The sequence below is a fragment of the Oncorhynchus clarkii genome, chromosome 19, assembly GCF_045791955.1.
Source record: "Oncorhynchus clarkii lewisi isolate Uvic-CL-2024 chromosome 19, UVic_Ocla_1.0, whole genome shotgun sequence".
In the NCBI taxonomy this organism is placed as follows: domain Eukaryota; kingdom Metazoa; phylum Chordata; class Actinopteri; order Salmoniformes; family Salmonidae; genus Oncorhynchus; species Oncorhynchus clarkii.
Genome location: NC_092165.1, coordinates 47,707,889 through 47,729,630, shown reverse-complemented (window position 1 = coordinate 47,729,630; position 21,742 = coordinate 47,707,889). Strand labels below are relative to the sequence as shown.

The 21,742-nt window shown below is 43.4% G+C and overlaps 1 protein-coding gene across 2 annotated transcripts in view; it reads left to right on the top strand.

The window, feature by feature from the left end:
* The window catches only part of LOC139375326 (rho guanine nucleotide exchange factor 10-like), a 74,615-nt gene that overhangs the window by 50,520 nt on the left and 2,353 nt on the right, over nucleotides 1–21,742 (top strand). For both annotated transcript variants that reach the window (XM_071117004.1, XM_071117003.1), the window contains 4 exons: nucleotides 242–399; nucleotides 6,125–6,267; nucleotides 12,957–13,131; nucleotides 21,348–21,470. In XM_071117004.1, the coding sequence (XP_070973105.1) occupies nucleotides 242–399; nucleotides 6,125–6,267; nucleotides 12,957–13,131; nucleotides 21,348–21,470 (599 nt within the window). The remainder of the gene's footprint in view (nucleotides 1–241; nucleotides 400–6,124; nucleotides 6,268–12,956; nucleotides 13,132–21,347; nucleotides 21,471–21,742) is intronic.

Here is a 21,742-nt window from a genome sequence, read left to right as displayed (position 1 = left end):
GCTTGAGAGGACCTACAGAGAAACTCCCCAAATACAGGTGTGCCAAGCTTGTAGCGTCATACCCAAGAAGACTCAAGGCTGTAATCGCTGCCAAAGGTACTTCAACAATGTACTGATTAAAGGGTCTGAATACTTTTCTAAACATTTCTAAAAACAATTTAATCCGTTTTAGAATAAGGCTGTAACGTAAAAAGAGAACATGATCATATTTAATTTTCCTGTCGCTTGTCTTCCTCTGTAGCATCATAGTCTATAAGAGCAGCCAGAGATCCAAGAAGGTCCGTCTACAACACTTCTTCACCCCAGACAAGTCTACCGTGACCAGCCTGGTACACAAGAAGCAGTGTTTATACACTGGCCTAGTGAACGGCTCAGTCACCATCTACTCCAGAGCACAAGGTGACTGTTCTGAAGACTGTCTGTCTGTCTCAACAGTTTATTTTTGTTACGTTAAATTTAAATAGGTATACTATACAATGGTACTAGCTAAATTGGCTTAACTGAACACAAAATATGAATTTATTTGAATTAATAGGTGCGTTTGTTTTATATCCAGGTAGGCGTTCTGTGTTTATTTGAAATGGTCAGAAAAAGAGAACTTTGCTTGCTACTGTGCATTCAGTCCAACCAATACACTTGAAAAGAGGAACAGATTCAGCCATTCAGCCTCTCCTGACCTTTTCTCAGTTGAGGGGAAATGGTGTGTTATTAGGTTGCTGGGCAGACAGAGAGGCTGTTAAGTGTGTGTGTTGACCCAGTCCCTGTGGCTTCCAGGTTGAATCACCAGTGTGTCCAGTGTATTAACTCTGCTCCAAGGCCTGGGCCTCCCTCTCTCTCTGAGGCTGGCTGGCTGTACGAGGTCTCACAACGGTCTGTTGCCATTGAGCCTGGCCTGGTTGCCTGGGAGATGTCGCTAATCTACTAGTTAGTGCTGACCTATTTAATATCCTAACAGAGCTAGCACACTGTCAGACACACAGTACTAGCTCTCTCCCCTGCTCTTTTGTTCCCTTTCTCTCTCTCTGCCAGTGCTTGTCTGAGTCTCTTTCTCTCTCATAGTATGAACACACTTGTTTTTGAAGGAGTAAAGTGCATTTAGTGACCGCAACATGACCACATTTAAGACATGATGGTGAGAGGCTACCATTGCCACGGGCTAGCTATGTTGTTAATTAATTACACCATCTGCATCGGTATGACACGCAGCTCTCCGAGTCTCATCATGACTCATCGCTCTAGGAAAGTTATTGATGTTTTAAAACCAGAATCAGAGAAAAAATGAGGATACACTGTAGTTATCCATTTTCTCAGTGCCTTGAAGATCTGTCTGTCTCCATGTTGGTGTTGGTGCCTGCTCGGCATCACACTGGTTCTCTGTGGTCCCAGTTGGTCATTTCCAGCTGTTCAGTTCAGAGATAATTAAATGCCTGGTGGTTTTATTCTTACATTTGCCAGCTAAGTCACCATCAGAGTATTAATTTACATATCTGGATGTTGTAAGATGGAAAAGTGTAGAAAATCCCTGTTCCAAATCCAGGTTGAGGTAATCTGCATTCCGTCCAACAACCGGGCAGGCAGTATCATATCATGCTCTGTGAGAGAGGGGTAGAGGATAGAGGGATAGAAGATATACCTGTATCTGCTAGATGGAAAAGTAAGAAGGGAAAGTATTCTCCTGATCCTCAACCAGCTCAGTAAAGCCTGGAAGGGGATGTTGCAATGCTGAAGGAATGTCCACTTTGGTTCTGTCTCTGTTTAACAGAATGGCACTGTTTTCATGTAACTTCTTTACGCTAAACATCAGATGCTGATTCCTTTGTTCTCCATGCAGCAGATTATTGTGCAATTCAATGGACTTGTCGGGATATATCAGGAATATTGCCTTTGGTTTGACTGAATGGATAGTCCGAGTTGGTGACAGCCCTGTCCTCAGCTATTTTTAGTCTCCCTTAATGCTGTCGCTGAGAGAAGAGATGGAGATACACTGTAGTTATGAATGCCCATTTAAAGTGTGTGTGTGACAGAAAAGTGTTTGTGTCCCAGCTCAAGCTTGAAATGATGAATCATCCTAGCTTCAGTGGTGAAACCTGTGCATCTACGTCCTAGCTATTGCTCTTCCAGTGCTTTTGTCAGATTGAGTGGGCTCACAGACGCTATAAGCATTTACACTGAGTGTAAAAAACATTAGGAACACTTTCCTAATATTTAGTTGCACCCCCTTTTGTCCTCAGAACAGCCTCAATTTGTCAGGGCATGGACTCTACAGGGTGTTGAAAGCGTTCCACAGGGATGCTGCCCCATGTTGATTCCAATGCTTCCCACAGTTGTGTCATGTTGGCTGGATGTCCTTTGGGTGGTGGACCATGGTGAACACTGCATTGCAGTTCTTGACACACTCAAACCTGGGCGCCAGGCACCTACTACCATACCCCGTTCAAAGGCTCTTAAATCTTTTGTCTTGCCTATTCACCCTCTGAATGGCACACATACACAACCAATGTCTCAAATGTCTCACTGGTTTAAAAATCCTTCTTTAACCTTTCTCCTCCCCTTCATCTACACTGATTTGAAGTTGATTTAACAGGTGACATCACCTGGATTTACCTGGTCAGTCTATGTCATGGAAATATTTGTTTCTAAGGTTTTGTACACTGTGTATATTAGGATCCCATTTCCATTTTAAAAGAACAGCAGCAGAGCAGAACCAGAAGAAGAAGAAGAAGAAGAAGAACCAGAAGTAACCCCCGAGTAAAAGCCTACATATAAAACTGTCATTTCAGTAATGAAATGTGTTTTGAAAAATAAATCCTTTCACATTGATAATGCCATCATCATTAGGTCAGTGGAAAGACATATTAATACAGCAAAATGACACCGCATGGTCGAGTTACAAAGCTGCAGACTCATATAGTACAGATGAAGTCGAAGTTTACATACACTTAGGTTGGAGTCATTAAAACTTGTTTTTCAACCACTCCACACATTTCTTGTTATTAACTATAGTTTTGGCAAGTTTGGCAAGGACCTCTACTTTGTGCATGACACAAGTCATTTTTCCAACAATTGTTTACAGACAGATTATTTCACTTATAATTCACTGTATCACAATTCCAGTGGGTCAGATGTTTACATACATTAAGTTGACTGTGCCTTTAAACAGCTTGGAAAATTCACAAAAATTATGTCATGACTTTAGAAGCTTCTGATAGGCTAACTAACATAATTTGAGTCAATTGGAGGTGTAACTGTGGATGTATTTCAAGGCCTACCTTCAAACTCAGTGCCTCTTCGCTTGACATCATGGGAAAATCTAAAGAAATCAGCCAGAACCAGAAATCAGTGAAATGTCCTCTGGTCTGATGAAACAAAAATAGAACTGTTTGGCCATAATGACCATCGTTTTGTTTGGAGGAAAAAGGGGGAGGCTTGCAAGCTGAAGAACACCATCCCAGCCGTGAAGGGCAGGGGTGGCAGCATCATGTTGTGGGGATGCTTTGCTGCAGGAGGGACTGGTGCACTTCACAAAATAGATGGCATCATGAGGTAGGAATATTATGTGGATGTATTGAAGCAACATCTCAAGACATCAGTCAGGAAGTTAAAGCTTGGTTCGCAAATGGGTCTTCCAAATGGACAATGACCCCAAGCATACTTCCAAAGTTGTGGAAAAATGGCTTAAGGACAACAAAGTCAAGGTATTGAAGTGGCCATCACAAAGCCCTGACCTCAATCCTATAGAAAATTTGCTGGCAGAACTGAAAAAGTGTGTGCGAGCAAGGAGGCCTACAAACCTGACTCAGTTACACCAGCTCTGTCAGGAGGAATGGGCCAAAATTCACCCAACTTATTGTGGGAAGCTTGTGGAAGGCTACCTGAAACATTTGACCCAAGTTAAACAATTTAAAGGCAATGCTACCAAATACTAATTGAGTGTATGTAAACTTCTGACCCACTGGGAATGTGATGAAAGAAATAAAAGCCTAAATAAATAATTATTCTGACATTTCACATTCTTAAAATAAAGTGGTGATCCTAACTGACCTAAGACAGGGAATTTGTACTAGGATTAAATGTCAGGAATTGTGAAAAACTGAGTTGAAATGTACTTGGCTAAGGTGTATGTAAACTTCTGACTTCAACTGTATATGGCACTATCTGTATTGCCACAGTTCCACAGCTTGAGTTCCACATGTTTAGCCCTGCTGGGACTGTACCCTGCCTGCCTGTGGCAGAGTGATTGTGGTAGGTGTTGTCACACTGCAGTAGGCACAGCCCTATCTGAACCCCCAGCCAGCCCTATTCTGCAGTAGGCACAGCCCTATCCGAACCCCCAGCCAGCCCTATTCTGCAGTAGGCACAGCCCTATCTGAACCCCCAGCCAGCCCTATTCTGCACACTTGTTCTTCTCATTGTATATGTGTGTGAATGGCTCAGTATAGACTGCACTGCATGCCACCACCATCCAGTCAGGGAATAAGGACATGGCATGAAACATCTTTGCCTACTGTATATTATGTTGACATTGTTGTTATCATAGTGCAAGGTTTCATGTTATCATAGTGCAAGGTTTCATGTTATCATAGTGCAAGGTTTCATGTTATCGTAGTGCGAGGTTTCATGTTATCGTAGTGCGAGGTTTCATGTTATCGTAGTGTGAGGTTTCGTGTTACCGTGGTGCGAGGTTTCGTGTTACCGTGGTGCGAGGTTTCGTGTTATCGTAGTGCAAGGTTTCGTGTTACCGTAGTGCAAGGTTTCGTGTTATCGTAGTGCGAGGTTTCGTGCCTTAAACTCTGTCTTTTTGTTATCTTTTTGGCAGCATGTCTTTCAGTATGAGATGTGTGTGTGTGTGTGTGTGTGTGTGTGTGTGTGTGCCAGAATATATATACACACACACACACACACACATACTGCAGTCTGATTGGATGTTCCTAAGAAGTCATATTGACATAATGGAATGTGAAAGAATTGGTTTTGTTGACACGCTGCAGCCGAGGAGAGGAAGATTACGTAAGGCTGGCTGGGAGGGAGAAGGATGTTTAAACACATGCAGTTTCAGTCCTGTACACTTTAGCATTTCTCTCTCAATTGCTCTGTCCTCGTGCGCGCACACACACACACACACACAGGGATTATTACACAAAGTAGTATCTTTAATCCACCCTAGCCCCTTACTTCCCTAGTAATTACTATACCCCAGAATGAGTCTCCCCACTCCTCCCTGTATGGCTCCGCACCTTTCAATAGCTGCCTTTGTCAGTTCCCTTAAACAAACACAATTGGTGAGTCCTCTGATGTTTCCTGTAGTAGATTGGATCTGGAGGAAATTAACTCCTTATTTAGAGTACTTCAGAGCTCCTTGAATATGGTTTAAGGATTTAATCCTACAATTTCTCCCTACACTTGTATGTGTTTCTAACAGTATAGCTTCTGTCCCTCTCCTCGCCTCGAACCAGGGACCCTCTGCACACATCTACAACTGCCTCCCACAAAGCATTGTTACCCATCGCTCCACAAAAGCCGCCTCCCTTGCAGAGCAAGGGGAACAACTACTTCAAGGTCCCAGAGCGAGTGACGTCACCGATTGAAACGCTATTAGCACACACCCCGCTAACTAGCTAGCCATTTCACATCGGTTACATGTTCTTGATCTGTTGCAATCGGGTTCTAAACTTAGGGAGAAAGATGAACGTTGCAGAGACATGTGTTGGCTGTATTTATAATGTACCCAGTGTGGGTTGTTCAGTTCCCAGTGTTGGGTTTTCAGAGGTGTCTCCTGGGCTCTGTAGCAGTAAGCAGGCAGCAGTATGTAGGAGGTGTGTGGGTTGGCTCTACAGACGACTAACGACTCTCAGTCCATCTATATTAATTGTGAAACCTGTGAAATCATCAATGGTCTCTCCAGCATTATTATGAGGATCAAAAATGCAGAGGACATTTTAGAGGGGTTTTCTGCAGCTAATGCATGCATAATCTGAATGACCATATCTAACAAATACATTAATATTCTTGCATAGTGATAGTTGATTCACTTTAGTTTTTGGTTCTTCCAGATTCGTAGTGATCTGCCACTGTATAGCGCTTGTAGTAGATGTGTATGAAATGTATGCGTATGCTTGTGTTTCAGATGGCTCGTGGAATCCAGACTCTCCTAAGGTGTTGAAGCTGGGGGTTCTGCCAGTGAAGGCCATGCTAGCTGTGGAGGAACATGTCTGGGCTTCCTCTGGAGGACAAGTCTTCATCATCAGCACTACCACACACACTGTGGAGGTATCTAACCCATCTCTAGCTCATCTCTTTATTCCACTTACTGTATGGATCCCTGCCCTCCTCTTTGTCTCATAACCTTTGATCTGGAAGATGGGTCCCATGAATATATATATATATACACACACACACACACGTCAGAGGTACTATATCTTTCCCATCTATAATATCTTATAAATGGCCAATTTCACAGTCAAACGGATTTAGCTAATTCGATCACTCATCTACAGAATTTGTTGGTTTTTTCCCCTGCACGCTTGCGTTCAGTTTGTTCAGTTTCCCAAATATGTCTGTTACATAGGCAAGGAGACACTTGTTTTTCATTACACAGAAAGTCAACCAAGTCAGTTTTTTTTTTACATCCATTGGGAATGACAACAATTCCTCTCTCAATTTGAATAATCTTTCCGACACTTCCCCTCTAACCACCAAGCCTCAGTGTGAAATAGAACATTGTCATGCTCTGATCCCATATCTCTACCTACATTGCATTCGGAAAGTATTCAGACCCCTTGACTTTTTCCACATTTTGTTACGTTACAGGCCTATTCTAAAATGGATTCAATTGTTTTCCCCCTCATCAATCTACACACAATATCCTATAATGACAAAGCTAAAACAGGTTTTTAGACATTTTTGAAAATGTGCTAAAAATGAAAAACAGATATCATATTTACATACTGTAAGTATTCATACCCTTTACTCAGTACTTTGTTGAAGCACCTTTGGCAGCGATTACAGCCGCAAGTCTTCTTGGGTATGATGCTACAAGCTTGGCACACCTGTATTTGGGGAGTTTCTCCCATTCTTCTCTGCAGATCCTCTCAAGCTCTGTCAGGTTGGATGGGGAGCGTCGCTGCACAGCTATTTTCAGGTCTCTCCAGAGATGTTAGATCGGGTTCAAGTCTGCTCCTGCTGGGCAATTCAAGAACATTCAGAGACTTGTCCCGAAGCCACTCCTGTGTTGTCTTGGCTGTGTGCTTAGGGTCGTTGTCCTGTTGGACAAGATCCTGAGATCCTGAGCAGGTTTTCATCAAGGATCTCTGTACTTTGCACTGTTATTATTTTCCTCGATCCTGATTAGTCTCCCATTCCCTGCCTCTAAACAACATCCCCACCACCATGCTTCACCGTAGGGATTCAGGCCAAAGAGTTCAATCTTGGTTTCATCAGAGAATCATGTTTATCTTGGTCTCCAAGCGGGCTGTCATGTGCCTTTAACTGAGGAGTGGCTTCTGTCTGGCCACTCTACCATAAAGGCCTGATGGTGGAGTGCTGCAGAGAGGGTTCTCCCACTTACTTTTTACATTTATTTAACCTTTTATTTGACTAGGCAAGTCAGGTAAGAACATGGGTGGGCGTATAACGCAAATGTTTAGCAACCCAAAGGCTGCGAGTTCAAACCTCATCACGGACAACTTCAGCATTTTAGCTAATTAGCAACTTCTCAACTACTTAGCATGTTAGCTAACCATTCCCTAACACTAACCTTAACCCTTTAACCTAACTCCTAAACCTACCCCTAAAATTAAACCCTAACCCCTAGCCTAGCTAACGTTAGCCAGCTAACTAACGTTAACCACTTGGCTAGAATTCATAACATATCATATGTTTTGCAAATTCGTAACATATAGAACGTTTTTCAAATTTGTATCATATTGTAATGCGTAAAATATCATACGAAATGGGTGATGGACATCCACAAATTAATACATACCATACGAAACATAACAAATCATACTACTGTTGAAGTCAAAAGTTAACATACACCTTAGCCAAATACAATTAAACTCAGTTTTTCACAATTCCTGACATTTAATCCTTGTAAAAATGTCCTGTCTTAGGAGAAATGAAAGCTGGATCGCCACTTTATTTTAAGAATGTGAAATGTCAGAATAATAGTAGAGAGAGTGATTTATTTCAGCTTTTCTTTCTTTCAACACATTCCCAGTGGGTCAGAAGTTTACAGACACTCAATTAGTATTTGGTAGCATTGCCTTTAAATTGTTTAACTTGGGTTAAACGTTTCGGGTAGCCTTCATCAAGCTTCCCACAATAAGTTGGGTGAATTTTGGCCCATTTCTTCTGACAGAGCTGGTGTAACTGAGTCAGGTTTATAGGCCTCCTTGCTCACACACGCTTTTTCAGTTCTGCCAACCAATAGGATTGAGGTCAGGGCTTTGTGATGGCCACTTCAATACCTTGACTTTGTTGTCCTTAAGCTATTTTGCCACAACTTTGGAAGTATGCTTGGGGTCATTGTCCATTTGGAAGACCCATTTGCGACCGAGCTTTAACTTCCTGACTGATGTCTTGATGTTGCTTCAATATATCCACATAATTTTCCTATCTCATGATGCCATCTATTTTGTGAAGTGTACCAGTCCCTCCTGCAGCAAAGCAACCCCACAACATGATGCTACCACCCCGTTATTCACAGTTGGAATGGTGTTCTTCGGCTTGCAAGCCTCCCCCTTTTTCCTCCAAACATAATGATGGTCATTATGGCCAAACAGTTCTATTTTTGTTTCATCAGACCAGAGGACATTTCTCCAAAAAGTACGATGTTTGTCCCCATGTGCAGTTGCAAACTGTAGTCTGGCTTTTTTTATGGTGGTTTTGGAGTAGTGTCTTCTTCCTTGCTGAGCGACCTTTATTATGTCGATATAGGACTCGTTTTACTGTGGATATAGAAACTTTTGTACCCGTTTCCTCCAGCATCTTCACAAGGTCCTTTGCTGTTGTTCTGGGATTGATTTGCACTTTTCACACCAAAGTACGTTCATCTCTAGGAGACAGAATGCATCTCCTTCCTGAGGGGTATGACAGCTGCGTGGTCCCATGGTGTTTATAGTTGCGTACTATTGTTTGTACAGATGAACGTGGTACCTTCAGGAATTTGGAAATTGCTCCCAAGGATGAACCAGACTTGTGAAGGTCTACCATTTTTTTTCTGAGGTCTTGGCTTACTTCTTGATTTTCCCATGATGTCAAGCAAATAGGCACTGATTTTGAAGGTTGGCCTTGAAATACATCCACAGGTACACCTCCAATTGACTCAAATTATGTCAATTAACCTATCAGAAGCTTCTAAAGTCCTGACACAATTTCTGTGGATTTTCCAAAGCTGTTTAAAGGCACAGTCAACTTAATCTATGTAAACTTCTGACCAACTGGAATTGTGATGCAGTGAATTAGATGTGAAATACTCTGTCTGTAAACAATCACCCACAAACACACAGTGAAACCCAGGCTACCTAAGTATGATTCTCAATCAGAGGCAGGTGTCATTAGTTGTCTCTGATTGAGAATCATACTTAGGTAGCCTGGGTTTCACTGTGTGTTTGTGGGTGATTGTTCCTGTCTTTGTGTAGTGTTCACCACATAGGCTGTATTAGGTTTCACGTTCCGTTTGTTGTTTTCGTATTCATTTAGTTATTTCATGTATCGTCATTTATTTCATTAAAGAACATGAGTAACCACCACGCTGCATTTTGGTCCTCTCTTTCAACAAACGAAGAACGCCGTTACAATTGGTCTCATTTTCTGCACAATTCTTTTTTTTTTACATCTCTGTTAGTAAATATTTCTTACGCCAAGATAATCCATCAACCTGACAGGTGTGGCATATCAAGAAGCTGATTAAACAGCATAATCATTACACAGGTGCACCTAAAAGGCCACTTCAAAATGTGCAGTTTTGTCACACAACACAATGTCACAGATGTCTCAAGTTTGGCGGAAGCATGCAATTGGCATGCTGACTGCAGGAATGTCCACCAGAGCAGTTGCAAGAGAATTGAATGTTCATTTCTCTACCATAAGCTGCCTCCAACGTTGTTTTAGACAATTTGACAGTACGACCAACCGGCCACACAGCTTCGGGCCACAGGTAACCACGCCAGCCCAGGATCTTCACATCCGGCTTCTTCACCTGCGGGATCGTCTGAGTGGGGGTGGGGGGCAGGGGGTGCTGAGAAGTATTCCTGTCTGTAATAAAGCCCTTTTGTGGGGGAAAACTCATTCTGATTGGCTGGGCCTGGCTCCCCAGTGGGTAGTCCTGGCTGCCAAGTGTGTTATGTCCTTATTTGAACTGTGACTCAGTAAAAACTTAGAAATTGTTGCATGTTGCGTTTATATTTTTGTTCAGTATAAATACAGAATAATACGAAATGCTCTGAGACGAGGTTGAGTTTTCTGTGTTTCTAGGTTACTAATTGTGTTTGGCCCAATATCTGTGATGTCACCTGCACTTGGCTTGGCTCTTGTTAATTATGTTAGAGAGGTATAGTGGAACCTGCGAGGGGTCTCTCTTGCTCCTTGTCCCCCTCGCTCCCTCTCCCCAGGACCGGAGTGTTTGTGGGGATCCCTGTCTGTCCCACCACAGTCCGGTTCACCAGCACCTGCTGTCCATCCTGTAATAGCAACGCTCCACTTTCCCTCCAGCATGCAGTGACTCATAATCCCGTTAGCATCATTAACCTCATTACGGGATTAACTGCCTGTCTTTCCCCAAGGCTTACACCCTGGAACCTACATGGGAAAAGAGTGGTGGATAGAGAGAGAGTGGTGGATAGAGAGAAAGAGTGGTGGATAGAGAGAAAGAGTGGTGGATAGAGAGGGAGTGATGGATAGAGAGAGAGTGGTGGATAGAGAGAGAGTGGTGGATAGAGAGAGAGTGGTGGATAGAGAGGGAGTGGTGGATAGAGAGAAAGAGTGGTGGATAGAGAGGGAGTGGTGGAGAGAGAGGGAGTGATGTAGAGAGAGAAAGAGTGGTGGATAGAGAGAAAGAGTGGTGGATAGAGAGGGAGTGGTGGAGAGAGAGAGCGTGGTGGATAGAGAGGGAGTGATGGAGAGTGGTGGATAGAGAGGTAGTGATGGAGAGAGAGAAAGAGAGGTGGATAGAGAGGGAGTGATGGAGAGAGAGAGAGAGTGGTGGATAGAGAGGGAGTGATGGAGAGAGAGAAAGAGTGGTGGATAGAGAGGGAGTGATGGAGAGAGAGAAAGAGTGGTGGATAGAGAGGGAGTGATGGAGAGAGAAAGAGTGGTGGATAGAGAGAGAGTGGTGGATAGAGAGGGAGTGATGGAGAGAGAGTGGTGGATAGAGAGGAAGTGAGAGAGAGAAAGTGGTGGATAGAGAGGGAGTGATGGAGAGAGAAAAAGAGTGGTGGATAGAGAGGGAGTGATGGAGAGAGAGAGAGTGGTGGATAGAGAGGGAGTGATGGAGAGAGAAAGAGTGGTGGATAGAGAGGGAGTGATGGAGAGAGAGAGAGTGGTGGATAGAGAGGGAGTGATGGAGAGAGAGTGGTGGATAGAGAGGAAGTGAGAGAGAGAAAGTGGTGGATAGAGAGGGAGTGATGGAGAGAGAAAAAGAGTGGTGGATAGAGAGGGAGTGATGGAGAGAGAGAGAGTGGTGGATAGAGAGGGAGTGATAGAGAGAGTAAGAGGGGCAGACAAAAAGGGAAAGAGTGGGAGAGACTAAGGTGAAGAGGAAGAAGACAGATGGGTAGAGAGGCAGGAGGGATGGAGAGACTAAGGTGAAGAGGAAGAAGACAGATGGGTAGAGAGGCAGGAGGGATGGAGAGACTAAGGTGAAGAGGAAGAAGACAGATGGGTAGAGAGGCAGGAGGGACGGAGAGACTAAGGTGAAGAGGAAGAAGACAGATGGGTAGAGAGGCAGGAGGGACGGAGAGACAAACAAAGAAAGGGGGCAGATGTCGGAGAAGGTTAAAGGTCACCTGGAAGGTTCAAGTTTACGTAGGTTCATTCACACCCTACCTGAACTTGTTGTTGTCACTACTGTAACCTTGCTGTGAGGCCATGAATGGACTGACTTCTTGGCCAAGTAGAGTTTCTCTTCATTAACAGGGTTGAGGAGGGAGATCCCATGCCACACAGCTGATGCCTGTAGTAAAAGTCCCTCTCAGGTACTGGGCTGAGAAAATCACAGTGAAATGACTTAAAACAACAATATCCACGATATATATTCTTTCTGACTGATACCATTAGAACAGAGACAGGGAATGTTGACCTAAAATGCCCTCAGTCATATTTGGCTTCGTAATAAGGAAAACAAAGGAGAGGCAAGTCAAACTGTGGATCTGTGAGAAGCAGACACCACTTTCCTCAGAGTTCATGTTTTGACTAAGGCTGATGTCGCTATTGTGCCCAACAATCCTGCAAATCAAAACATTATTTCCACCTCTCTGACATTTACGATTATGACACTTGGAGTAACATGGTAGATCATTCAAAACATTCCCTACATAAGAGTCAGTAATGAGGTGGATGTTAACGTACAGTACATGGCTCAGCCTCTTAGCAGGCGTACTGTCAGTGTGTCAGTGTGTTGTCACAGCTCAGACCGAACAGTGCAGATGATCTCCTGTCTGTTCCCCACCCTCTGTAACCACTGAGAACGTTGTATAGTACCTTATGGCCGCTCCTTAGTGATGTGTACATATACTGTCACGTAAAAAGGCATTTCCTGATCATAAGCTCACTGCGATAAACCCTTTGATTTGAGATTGTTACAGAACATGTTTCTGATTGGTGGCTCAGTAGGGTTTGTTTCCTACTACTCTAAAGACAAAGTGGTGTACATGCTAATGTTTACTCTCAAAGCAATTGAAGAACTGAGCGATTCAGTATATAATATCCCCTCTTCCTGTCTTCCTCTTTCCCCCTGTCAGAGGCAGCTGGAGGCCCACCAGGAGGAGGGCATGGTGGTATCCCACATGGTGGTGGCTGGGGTGGGTATCTGGATAGCCTTCAGCTCTGGGTCCACCCTCAGACTGTTCCACACGGAGACGCTGGAGGATCTACAGGACATCAACATCGCTACACCTGTACACAACATACTGGCTGGTAAGATACATGACAACATTACCATACCTGTACACAACATACTGGCTGTATAGATACATGACAACATTACCACACCTGTACACAACATACTGGCTGTATAGATGCATGACAACATTACCATACCTGTACACAACATACTGGCTGGTAAGATACATGACAACATTACCATACCTGTACACAACATACTGGCTGGTAAGATACATGATAACATTACCATACCTGTACACAACACACTGGCTGGTAAGATACATGATAACATTATCACACCTGTACACAACACACTGGCTGTATAGATGCATGACAACATTACCATACCTGTACACAACATACTGGCTGGTAAGATACATGATAACATTACCACACCTGTACACAACACACTGGCTGGTAAGATACATGACAACATTACCATACCTGTACACAACATACTGGCTGTATAGATGCATGATAACATTACCACACCTGTACACAACACACTGGCTGTATAGATACATGATAACATTATCACACCTGTACACAACATACTGGCTGGTAAGATACATGATAACATTATCACACCTGTACACAACATACTGGCTGGTAAGATACATGATAACATTACCATACCTGTACACAACACACTGGCTGGTAAGATACATGACAACATTACCATACCTGTACACAACATACTGGCTGTATAGATACATGATAACATTATCACACCTGTACACAACATACTGGCTGGTAAGATACATGATAACATTACCATACCTGTACACAACATACTGGCTGGTAAGACATCATTATCATGTCACACTTGTATGTATCTTACAGCACTGTCAACACGGTATGAACAAGGTATGAACAAGTTCACTGCTTTACACAATATAGTCTAGTATGAGAGACATTTTTGCCAGCTCTGAAAACACATTTTCTCTAACATAGTAGATCATAGCATCCTAAAAAATACCCACTCTACACCACCCACCACACACTCAAAGGTGAACCTCACCTTCAGGATATCAGTATACAGCAGCACTGTTTCCATCCTCCAGTACTGTGATTTATAATACAGACGCAGTCTTTTCAACTCTGTTTGCACAAACCACCAGTACCCATGTCATTTTGTTCTCTTTGTGTCCTCCAAAGTCATTGATTGGATCCTTATGGTGGACTGGCAATGAACAGGTAATTTTTTTGCAAGAACAGAGCAGTCCTCTGAAAGTAGAAATGGATCACATTTGACAGTCAGTCGTCAGGTCGTCATGTACTTGAGTGTGTTTTTCTCCAAATATCAAAGGGCTGCCTGGCTCAGTGACTATCTGTAATAAGATCACAGTCACGGTGTGTGCATAGATACAGTGCATTCAGAAAGTATTCAGACCCCTTGACTTTTTACACATTTTGTTATGTTACAGCCTTATTCTAAAATTGATTAAATAAATAAAAATTCTCATCAATCTACACACAATACCCCATAATGACAAAGTGAAAACAGGTTTTTCGAAAATGTTGCTAATTTATTGCAAATAAAATACAGAAATACCTTATTGACATAAGTATTCAGACCCTTTGCTATGTGTCTCAAAATTGAGCTCGGGTGCATCCTGTTTCCATTGATCATCCTTGAGATGTTTCAACAACTTGATTGGAGTCCACCTTTGGTCAATTCAATTAATTGGAGATCATTTGGAAAGGCACACACCTGTCTATATAAGGTCCCACAGTTGACAGTGCATGTCGGAGCAAAAACCAAGCCATGAGGTCAAAGGAATTGTCCAATTAGCTCTGAGACAGGATTGTGTCGAGGCACAGATCTGGGGCAGGGTATCAAAAAATGTCTGCAGCATTGAAGGTCCCCAAGAACACAGTGGCCTCCATCATTCTTAAAATGGAAGAAATCCTTCTTAGACCTGGCTGCCTGGCCAAACTGAGCAATCGGGGGAAAGGGCCTTGGTCAGGGAGGTGACCAAGTACCCGATGGTCACTCTGACAGAGCTCCAGAGTTCCTCTGTGGAGATGGGAGAACCGTCCAGAAGGACAACCATCTCTACAGCACTCCACCAATAAGGCATTTATGGTAGAGTGGCCAGACGGAAGCCACTCCTCAGTAAAAGGTACATGACAGCTCGCTTGGAGTTTTCCAAATGCACCTAAAGGACTCTGACCATGAAACAAGATTCTCTGGTCTGATGAACCCAAGATTGAACTCTTTGGCCTGAATGCCAAGCATCATGTCTGGAGGAAACCTGGCATCATCGCTACGGTGAAGCATTGTGGTGGCAGCATCATGCTGTGTGCATGTTTTTTATCGGCAGGGACTGGGAGACTAGTCAGGATCGAGGGAAAGATGAATGGAGCAAAGTACAGAGAGATCCTTGATGAAAACCTGCTCCAGAGCGCTCAGGACCTCAGACTGGGGTGACGATTCATCTTACAACAGGACAACGACCCTAAGCACACAGCCAAGACAATGCAGGAGTGGCTTTGGGACAAGTCTCTGGATGTCTTTGAGTGGCCCAACCAGAGCCCTGACTTGAATCCAATCGAACATCTCTGGAGAGAACTGAAAATAGCTGTGCAGCGATGCTCCACATACAACCTGACAGAGCTTGAGATGATATGCAGAGAAGAATGGGTGAATGCTATGCAGAGAAGAATTGGGGAAACTCCCCAAATACATGTGTGCCAAGCTTGTAGCATCCTTCCCAACAAGACTCGAGGCTGTAATCACTACCAAAACTTCAACAAAGTACCGAGTAAAGGGTCTGAATAATCCAGTTATTTTTATTTTTTATATATATACATTTGCAAAAATGTCTAAAAACCTGTTTTTGCTTTGTCATTATGGGGTATTGTGTGTAGATTGATGAGGGGAAAAAAACATTTAATGCATTTTAGAATAAGGCTGTAACGTAACAAAATGTGGAAAAAGTCTAGGGTTTTTCTCGTTCCGACTAGCAAATGAACGCAGCAAAATGTTAAGCAATCTGTGTGACAACTTCTGTTTGACGTCATTGGTAGTAAAGCTCGCCTCAATCACCACGACGGGTCAAATAGTTGGGAATGTAATAATCAAACCGACCAGAGTCTGAGGATCTTCATCATAGACAGCTGTGTTGTGAATAGTGAGTGTTCTATAGAGGACTAGTCATGATCTCTCTTCTATCTGTAGCTGGTCTTTAATATTACTACAACAGCTCGATTTTTTAAATGAGACTTTTGGGGGTTGATCCTGTATATTGTCAGTTGCAGCTGTTAGCCTCCTATAATCAGTTCTACTGTAGTAAATGGAATACTGTACAGCCAGCCTTGTTGTTTTAAGGTTTTGGGAGGTTTGTCCTGTGATGTTGTCATGAAGGGTTTATATCCAGCTAGTTACAGTTGTCCACTTTTCCTCTCTGACCCTGTACAGTATTTTGAAGATACCGTCCAGTCGACTGTTTAGATTTCAATTTGAATTATTTCAAGCTGGACTCTGCCATGGAGTAATTGTTTTTACATTGTGTGTGTGTGTGTGTGTGTTTTTTTGTGGTCACCAGTAATGACTAGCCTACAGGAACACATCACAGTCTCCTTTTAAAAGTGTAATAAACAGTGCTATCATTATCTGAGTTCTGCCCATTGTTTATAAGCCCTAGACTGTGTGTACATAGTTGAGTATTTTAGTGGCCTCATCCATTATTACCATAAGGTTTTGTACTTTGCTCTCTCCAGATGCACCCCTACATACTGTGGGAACAAACTACAGGAACACAGACAGACAGACTGACTACTATTTGTGTATTTAGAGGGTTTCAGAAGTCCGACAGAGAGCTGTGAGACTGTGTGTTTAAGTTAACTAGTTTTCTCAGCAGTCTTTAGTGTCTATTGCAGACCTCCTGCAATCTGGCTTGTTTCAGGAACCCTATAAAATACTTACTAGCCACAACAAAGTACAACACATGGGAGTTCCATAATATTTGATAACTAATTTAAGCAGTCTAATGTATTGCATTACAGCAAGGGACATCATCATTTGCCTGACAACTCAAACTGAATTCTTCCTCTGATCTATCGTTCGCTACATACTTCAGTCTGAGACTGCCATCATTTAAGTTGTTTGTGTTGATGTCAAAATGAAGGGGTGTTGTACAGAACAAAGTCATCAGCGATTGGATAATCTCTAACCAATCAGAGTATCACAGCAAATAAATAATTTTTGAAACGCTGCTTTACCCACATGTGTTCTGGCTCTGGCCCAACCCATTGGTTTATGGGACCAATCGGACAGTCTAGAATGGATTTTCATTCTAGAAATCGCCGGGGAGTTACTCGGATCCAGACTCATTGCGGAGAAGAAAATAACTTCCGTGGGCGTAGCGTTTGGCTAGAGCAATGAGTTTGGGTAGCCAGGCAACAACATTGTATCATGGCTTCGTTGCACAGTAAACCTTACTAAATCTTGGCATATGTCCCATCATGCATGCTTTAGTTGCATATTCAATAGTGCTTCAAAATTTGAATAAGGTTTATTCAAGACTTGACTAAATTGCCATGGGATCACTTTGCGGTTGTTTGTGGAAAAGCAAGAGTACACTTTCATTCAGCACAGCATGCTTTGAATGTCCAGTCAGTAACTTACCCTACACCTAGCCTTCTGAGAAACTAAGCCCAACCAGTTCTGAGGTTGAGCAGTAGAATGGCTTTTAACAGAGATGTGAATGATAAGCCTGTCTGGATGACTTATTTACTTAATAAGAGGCATCAACCACAGAGGAAGTTTCTCTGAACGAGAGACCTTGGACCAGCGACTTGAAATACTTCCTCCTCTAGGCCAAGGCTGTGTGCACATCACATTACGGTCTGACTTCCTCTGATAACAGCGATGGGTTAATGTCCTATCTACAGTATCTCTCTGTCATGGGACTCTGTTTTCCTTCTATCATCTCTTCCAGTGGACCATTCAACTGATCCAACCCCCGCTGTATCACCCTCACCTGGTTCTCTTCAACCACGGTCTAAACTGGCGGTCTAAACTGGCGGCCTGCACTGGCTAAACATGTGCATGTGATTTGTCAGGGCAAGTTCAGATTTCTCTCCGTGGAGGGAGTTGTATTGTTTGCCCCTGCAAGCCTGGGTTTGGCTTTCCACAATGTTCCACCTTGGCACTTATTTAGTTGTTGGCAGCTGCTGTCAGATTGATTGACTAGGCCAGAGAATGTGCTGTTTCTGCAGAGCCTGCTGACTGTAGTGCCATTCAAGCTGTTTGGCTGAAAGAAGATGGGACGATCAATACCTGTTTAGAGTGGAGGGTGATGGATGCAGTGACTTTATATTCTCTGCATTGCTACATTATTGAGATACTTGAGTAGTATTGTTCAGGCTAAAGAGGTGACTCCAGATGTACCCCGACATACTGTGGCAACAAACTACAGGAACACAGACAGACAGACTACATACTATTTGTGTATTTAGGGGGTTTCAGGGATCCAGCAGAGAGCTGTGAGAATGTGTTAATTAGTTTTGTCTGAGACCCTATTGCAGACCTCAGGAAACACAGGTTCAGACAGGGGGTTCACAGTTGCCGGAGGGGGTTCACAGTGGCCGGAGGGGGTTCACAGTTGATGGCATAGAATTGAGAGTGATTGAGTGTGAAATGTTCTCAGTGTTCAAGGTGGGGTTGTTCTTCTACTCATGCTAGCTCATGTTGGAACGATTCCTTGTAAATCCTTTGATTGCACTGAGGAATTTCTCACAGATATTTTGCAAAACTGTGGTCTCTTTGGCTGTAATTCGGTTTTAGTTATGTCCAATTGAATTTCACAGTGATTATTCAAACACATGCTTTGGTGATTACTTACAGTACCTCCTCTGCCCTTCCTTAACCCTTTACCGAGTTGGGTTTGGTTGATTTTAATTTGGAAAAACGTTCTGAAAACCTTCCAAAAACCACCCTCCAAATACAGTTTGTTCTCACACTGTGTCTGTGATGTTCTCTAGACCAGTGTTTCCCAACTCTGGTCCTCAAGAACCCCTGGCCCCAACAGCACACATTTTTGCTGTGGCCCCGGACAAAAATACCTGATTCAACTTGTCAAGGGCTTGACGATTAGTTGCCAAGTAGAATCGGGTGTGCTTGTCCGGGGCCACAACAACAAAATATGTACTGTTGGGGGTACTTTAGGACCGGAGTTTGCGAGCACTGCCCAACACTCTTCAAAAAAAAAAGTGTTCCAAAAGGGTTCTTCGGCTTCCCCCATAGGATAACCCTTTTTGGTTCCAGGCAGAGCCCTTTTGGGTTCCATATAGAACCCTCTGTAGAAAGGAACCCAAAAGCGTTCTACCTGGAACCAAAAAGGGTTCTTCAAATGGTTCTCCAATTGGGACAGCCGAAGAACCCTTATAGGTTCTACATAAGAGTGTAGAAGATGTGAGTGCAGGAGAGGAGTGTCCAAATCGGCGGCTTTGTCTGGCCTGACCTAAATACCCAGCCATGTGGACACTAATGGGGATAAACATGCAGAGCCAGGAAACAACACCTCCAGCCCCTTCATCACCACGTTGGCCCTGGGACTGCCTGGAGACAGAGGCCTGGAGACAGAGGCCTGGAGACAGAGGCCTGGAGACAGAGGCCTGGAGACAGAGGCCTGGAGACAGAGAGAGACTGTAGTGCTGTAGCCTCTCTGTCTCTGGTTCCAGACTTTGGCCTGATATGAACCATCTCTTAGTGAGATAGGATCAGCGTTTTATATCTAACCCACCCTACTGCTAGTGTAATATCAGTGTAGTGTACTGTAGGTTGTATGTTTTTTATCTGAACCCCCTGCTGTAATTCAACTTGCTAGTTGTGGGGGATAATTGCAGATCAAAGCAGACCTCTGGTGTGGGATCTGGAACAGGCCCGGGCCGTGTTGATGCTGGTTCAGGTTTATTTTGGTTTGGCCTATGGGTGGAAACTTCAAATATTATGAAAGGAGAATGTTGAGAAATGCACCCCAGTGTGTGTGTTTCTGGTAACCGGGGGGCCTCATTACAAGCACATGTGCGGCGATGGGTTATGCTGCTCTGTTCTCTGCTGGGTGAGTAGCACTGTAGACTCAGGACCGATGTTCCTCAGAGGGGTGATCTCTGGAGGAGCTAGGGGTCGGACAGAGAGATCAGCGGCTGATTTGGCCAAAGCCCTGGGGGATTATGGGAGGGAGAGGATTTAGCTGCGCAGCTCTTACTGCAGTGTATGATGGGTAATGCCACTCACAACTGGAGTCTTGACAGACTTTCTCAAGCAGTCATACCATACTCCGGCCGTTATCACGGTTTTGTCAAAATGCATTTGCATTAACAATTATTGGCATTTAACATGTTAAGGGTATTCTGGACATTTTCTGTTCACTCTTTGCAATGCTGCTTGTTGCCATAGTAATGCTTATTGAGGATGATGTTAACAAGTACCAAGTTCCACACAAGTCACTAAACGTTCACTAGACAACACAATTTATCACGTCCTCTAAAGGGTGCTGTTAGCGTAACAATTACTGCGTTTACAGTATCAAGTGATATTTCATACTGAATTTATTTGTGACGAGGAAGACCGGACACACACAGCCCTTTCTGTCCCAGCCTGCATCAGGCTTTCTGAATAGAACCACAGTTGCTTGCTTAATTACGACATTACGGTTCACTCATTCTCGATTTACATAACACTTTTGTGTTTGTTTGTTTGACCCAAAGCGGACTATAATGGTGGTCTTTTTGGTGAAAAGAGCTGTTATTATTTTTGCTCCTCTTTCGGTTGCCCTGGAGACCATTGGCTGTTAAGTGTTATTGCTGTAGTAACCTCCCCACACACTAAGCAGAAATACCTCCCTCCCTGTTACTGTCCCTCGGCTCGCTGGAAGGGGCACATTAACTGTGTTCATTCTCATTTATAGGAGACTTCTGAATGTAAATACCTACTTATCTCCTACTGTGAATGTAAATAACTACTTATCTCCTACTGTGTTTGTAACTACCTACTTATCTCCTACTGTGAATGTAAATGCCTACCCTACTCCTACTGTGTTAAGCTTGACCCCAGAAATCATTAAGGTCAACCATTAACTATCAACCTTTTTTTCATAACTTGAAAAAGCCCACTGTTCAAAACGTTTTGTGCAATACTGTAGCCCCCTGGATTACTGCTCCAAACTGCTCTCTACAACAGAATTTAACACAAACTCTGCAGAATCAGTATTGATGTGTTGGTTCTATTCTGTCCATAGGGAACCAGAGGGTCTCAGTCAGCAGTCTGCTGGTGTGCCATGGTCTGCTGCTGGTGGGGACCAACCTGGGGGTGACAGTGGCCCTCTCTGTCCCCAGACTACAGGGAATCCCCAAGGTCACAGGTGGGTGCATCTTCCCTGAAGATTATTCCAGATTATCTAAAAATCCCAATGAGGAATTGTATGGCAAACCATCCATTTGGTGTCATAGTTTTGGGGTAAAGGAAGGGATTTGGGTACCAAGTGCATTAAGGACTTTATCAATGTAACTGGAGCACAACATGGGTTAATGGGCCTCAGTGATTATCATTCAGGTCCCAGCTGCCTTGATATTTTAGTGGCGCCTTTCTCACAATGACACTGTCTTTTAATTGATATGACTCAAAGCTAGTTTC